The 5,759-nt window shown below is 35.7% G+C and overlaps 1 protein-coding gene across 1 annotated transcript; it reads left to right on the top strand.

Annotated features, from left to right (window-relative positions):
- Positions 1-4,420: 4,420 nt before the first annotated feature.
- LOC129761090 (omega-amidase NIT2-like) lies at positions 4,421-5,257 on the top strand. Its single transcript, XM_055758793.1, has one exon. It carries the CDS (start codon positions 4,421-4,423, stop codon positions 5,255-5,257), a length of 837 nt encoding a protein of 278 aa, XP_055614768.1.
- The last annotated feature ends 502 nt before the right edge of the window (positions 5,258-5,759 follow it).

Raw genomic sequence — 5,759 nt, 5'->3', positions numbered from 1 at the left:
TTCATCATCATCAAAGTGAGCTGAAGAGCTGTTTGATTTTTTTTGCGAGCTGTTCCGCGTCAACTCACTTCAAAGAGTCGATTCTTCGGAACAGCTCATGAGCGGATGGCACATCTCTAGGGGTAACTTCTTTTTTGCATCACAAATCATGTTTTCGTTCCTCTTTATATCTAGGTAGTGCGGACTGAATCAAAACGGCTGTCAAAAAAGATCCAATTGAAATGTCAAAAGAGATCCAACGATCAGGAGTGTTATTTTTCTTATGATAATCAACACTATAAAAGAGGTATTGTTGTCAAGGGCAAAAATAATTAAAATTATAAAATGAACGAACTACATTTTTCCGTTAATTGTTTAATTAACCATTGCATCTCTGAAAGAGCATCTCAGTCTTTCACTAAGCAACGCATTTTTAATGTCCCCTCTAACGTTTTTCCGAACGAAATAAAAACAAACGAAGCCAAAGTCACGTAAATGTTTACTCCTGCGATTTGAAAATATTCGATAAAAAGTGGAAGGAAGAGATGCCAGATGATTTAAAAAAAAAGTCTGTAAAAATATGTGAATGTCTGTTAAAAATGTGGAAAAGTCTGTAAAAGTGTGCAGATCTATAGAAATGTCTTTTAACGTTAATTTTCACATATTCATTAATACTTTGTACATCGCGATGCACGTAAGATTGTATTTTGTATACATATACAGCCATTCCATGCCAAACCAATATAGTGGTTCTCAGATCTTCGTCAAAAGTGGTAATTTTGTTCTTTATCGCAAAACATTAAACTCGTGTTTTTTTATTTTTTTCATTCGGGTGCCCATTTCCATTTTAGGGTGATCCAAAAAATTATTTTTTTCACTTTTCCCAAAATGACTTTTTTCAAAAATTAAATCGGTTAAGTGGTTCGAAAGTTATAAATTTGATCGACATATCAAACACATATCAAATGTGATCGACATATCAAATTGAAGCCAATGAGCTTTAATTGAGAAATATTGAACTTGCAGATAATATGGATCCTATTTTCGTAATTATTGATTGTAGTCGTTTTTTAATGTTTTCATGGCTTTGGACTTGGGGGCGCTATATTTTTTTATATGTTTTCTTGAAAGCTGAGAGTTTTTTACATAAAATATCTCAATATCAGAGATGCTATTTTTTTCGTTTTTGAAATATTCAGAACGAATCGATGGTTCGAAAAACAATTTTCCCCATTTTTCCCACTACAAAAAGTCATAACTTATGAACTATTGGACCGATTCATATCATCGACATATCAAATTGAAGCTGACGAGTTATTTTTCTTTGAAAAAATATTACTTTTGAGAAAAATTTAATTTTTGTTTTTGTAATTATTGATTGAGTTAGTTTTTCATAGTTTTCTCGGTTAAAGATAGGAGCGCTCTATTTTTTCTGATATTTTTTTATGGAAAGCTGAGGATTATTTACCAAACATATCTCGATATCAGAGATGCTACAATTATCGTTTTTAAGTTATAATTTTGTAAATTTAACATGTTTTAAGTCTTCGATCAATATTCATATGTGACTAAACTAGACCTATGCTACTAGAATCCAATCTTCCCGCAAGTGTGATATTTTTCAAATTATGCTTATTGGCTTCAATTTAATATATCGATCATCTAAATCGGTTCAGTAGTTCAGACGTTATGATTTTTTGCGGAAAGTTATTTTTGGACAAAGGGGGAAAATGATTTTTCGAACCACCGGTTAACTTTGAAAAAATCATATCTAAAAAACGAAGAAATAGCATCTCTGATATCGAGATATGATATGTAAAAAATCCTCAGCTTTCAAGAAAAAATATAAAAAAAATATAGCGCCCTCTAGTCCAGAGTCATAAAAAAATAAAAAACGACTACAATCAATAATTACTAAAATATAATAATTTTTTCGCAAGTTAAATATTTTCCAATAAAAGGCTTTGTCATTAGTTTCAATTTTATTTGTCGATCATCTAAATCGGTTCAGTGATTCAAAAGTTAATAATTTTCATTTGTCATTTTTGGGAAAATGTGAAAAGAAATTGATTTTTCGGACCACTTAATAACTTATGTGTTGTAAGTGTGTTTAAATATTTCAACGATCTACACATACATACGCGCTGTTAATTTTTATAAAAATCAGTATTTCTTCGTTGATATATTGGACATCCACCAAGGCTTGCGGTCTTTTCGTTGATGAAATTTATAAGAAAATGCAGTGTATATTTTCCATCCGCCATGCAAGGCTATACAAGTTTTAGATCACCACACGGCCATGAATCATGTCTGTGGTTACAATATCGAACAGTAACCCATATTTCGTCATAAGCAGACCCGAAAGCGAATGTAAGTTGTTGAAAATAGAATGAAAATTTTTATTCGATGTTGTTAAAATACTCAGAAGACATAGTCCTAACCCTAACTTAACTATTTTTCAATAAATCTCCTTGCATTTCAGCAAAACAATCTTATCTAGAACAGAATATAATTATCAGAGACAATTTTCGTTCAAGATTTTTCCTTACCTGCAGAGAATGAAATTTTTCATTAATTGTGAATAACCGTATACTCTCTTTCGTCTGCAATGATGTCAGGGCAAAAGTACTTATGTGTGTGAGTTCCAAACTAAACTATGGAAAAATGTCATATGGTGAGTGAAATATCTTTGATGTGATGAATAGAGCCTCTTATTTTTTCAAAAACCTGTGAAATATTGTTATATCCAAAAAGTCTACAACAAAAATAAGTGTTTTACAGATATGTCTGTAAATTTACAAACATGTTTGTAAATCTGGCATCCCTGGTGGTCTGAAAATTTATTGCAAGAAATCGCTTGAAAACATGCATGAATTTGCTTGAAAATGAAGTGGATTGAGTCCGCACCACTTAGCTTTATATGAACGTAAAAATAATATTGCGTACGCGAGTATGAATAAGTGTCAGAGGGAAATGGAAGTATGGATTGGAGTCAGTTAAATGAAGAGGCAGATTTGTATTCATTAGTCGAGTCAGTTAAAATAACCACTGACTGGACTAGTTCACCAGTCATCCTCGCTGGTCAACGCTAGTCAATTCATTTTCTAGTCAAGTCACTTTTTGTTGGCGGCCGCTGCCGAAGCAGTTCTAGTCGAAGCGTTTCAGCGTTTGTACAAATCACAAGGGAATCTTCTAGCAACAGCAGATGACCTCATTCTTGAGGAAAACCGAACTATAGCTACCAATAACCAACGAAAGTGTCACTTGCCAAAGGAACTGCTGCGACAGCGTTCGCTATGAATATTGTATTGCTGAATTGTTATAAACAATTATTTGAAAACTATAATTAGCTTCCGAGATTGAATTGCTCTAGTGAGAGCAAGAGTCGATCATCAATCCATCTTCAATTGTCTCTACGAAACCATTCGGGGATACATTTCGGGGTTACCGAAACTGTCCACAAAAAAGTAATTTAAAATGTTTCGATGCACTCTAAAATATTAGCCAAATTAATAAAAATCGAATTTATTCTCATAACTTTTTGCAATGAATGAGCATGTGCGAATTGAATAGTTTGTTCGCATTGTTTGAGACTTTTTTCCTATCGATAGTTTAATTTTCGTAAATTTGAGTTTTTTTTTTCTCGATTAAAATAGTGCGGCAAAGTGTAGTGTATGTAAAGAAGGTATTTTCCAGTAGTGAGAACTGTGTTTTTCAGGGGCAAACTGAAACTGGAGGTTTGTTCCGCAAGGGTTGTTGTTGCCGCCGTCGGCATCTCTTGTGAGTTGATTTGTGAATTTGCTCAAATTGGCCTTTCATGGCTTTGTGAATCGTTCGCGCCTCTCAGTGCAAGCACTAATTGCTAAGTTTATTCTCGCTGACAATAATTCGTCGACAATGCGATCGTGTCTTGAATAACACCCTTCTAATTTGTTATTGAAACTGAAAACATCTTCTTCCTTTAATCCGAATGTGGATGTTTTTTTTAAGAAAATTTGTGTATCCCTGTGTATACATTGTGTATACATTTGGGTCTACCACCGTATTTATTTTTGCAAAGTCATTAGCATGACATGTGTACTTATCAATTGTTCGGTTGCACATTTAAGTTCGGTGGAAAATGAACAGAGATATATACGAAAAATATGGTGATTTTAATAGTAGATATATTTTCTTCATTAATAATTCCAGAACTCCCTTCGTTTTGGTTGGAAATATGAACATAAAAATGAGGTGTAGAAAAAAGCTGCTCCTATCAGCACCCATAAAAGTAATCGATATTTACACAATGTATTACAATTCATAGCAATTGACCTCTGTCGATAGTCCCTAAATGTGGTAAACGAGCTGAGTTGATAAGCACAGTTTCACCTATATAAGATGCAGCACCTTTGTAAGACCTTCACAGTTCTCGTCCTTCTCAATCCGCACACCGAACAAGATGACTCAAACACTGAAGATCGCTGCTCTCCAGCTGGGAAGCCACTCCAACAAGAGAGAAGCCATTACCAATGCAGTCAATCAGATCAATACGGCTGCAAAGGAAAGGGGTGCCAAGTTGGTGATCCTGCCGGAGTGTTGGAATTCGCCGTACGACACCAATCAGTTTGCGCAAAATGCTGAGCATATTCCCAATGGAGAAACCAGCAAGGCTCTGGCGAAGGCTGCCGCTGATAATAATATTTATTTAGTGGGAGGAACGTATCCCGAAGAGGACGGCGGTAAAGTGTATAACACCTGTCCTGTGTGGGGACCGAAGGGCGAGTTTCTGGGAAAGTATCGCAAGATGCATCTGTTCGAGGTGAACATTCCGGGAAAGGTCAACTTCAATGAAAACAATGCTTTTACTCATGGTAATCATTTCTTGAACTTCAACATCGGTGATTTGAGGGCTGGTGTGGGCATCTGCTACGATCAACGTTTCGCCGAGTTCGCTGCCGCCCATCGTCAACTCGGCTGTGACTTGTTGATCTACCCGTCACAATTCGACACCTACACCGGTCCGATGCACTTCGAAGTGACTGGACAGGCGAGAGCTCTGGACAATAGCATGTTTGTCGTTATGTGCTCTAAGGCACGTGACAACTCGCAGCATTACGCCGCCTATGGATATTCGGCCGTTTGTGACCCTTGGGGCCGTGTAATGTGCCGTGCCAGAGAGGACCCAGAAATGCTGATTGCTGACTTGGACTTGAGAATGCTGACAGATGTCAAGAAGCAATTGCCAGTTATTCACCAGAAGAGAAACGATATTTACGAATTGAGAATCAAGAATTAGGTTTGAGCAGAGAAACAAACAAACAAACAAACGAACGAACGTACGAAATATATGGCATAATGGATTTTTAGTTTTGGATAATAATAAAATTGGAATGAATTTCGATTGCAGACTGGCATGGATCTTAATAATGATTCTAGCAAATTCTTATTTCTGTTACACCCTTTCCACACAGATCAGTGATTGACTAGTGATGTGTCTACATTCGTGAAGAAGCGGGCACATCATCTATTTCTACCTTGATCAATACACTGTCCTTACTCAATATTCTTATATGACTTTGTATTACATATCATTCTACTATGATGTCGCCCATCTCACTCGTTCATTACTTTATTAAAGAAATTATGATCTGTTGTATTTCAACTATAGTGTACTGGTAGATAGTGGCGTCAGTGGTAATTACAGATATCGTGGCAGGAGTACCGGTTTCAATTTTTGTGGAATCCGTCACATTTTTCGTTATGAATCACTAACGTATTTCTGAACAAGCCATAATGCA

This window comes from Toxorhynchites rutilus, chromosome 1 (genome assembly GCF_029784135.1).
Source record: "Toxorhynchites rutilus septentrionalis strain SRP chromosome 1, ASM2978413v1, whole genome shotgun sequence".
Taxonomy (NCBI): Eukaryota; Metazoa; Arthropoda; class Insecta; order Diptera; family Culicidae; genus Toxorhynchites; species Toxorhynchites rutilus.
The sequence above is the reverse complement of the archived record's forward strand: the minus strand, read 5'-3'. Positions and strand labels throughout refer to the sequence as shown.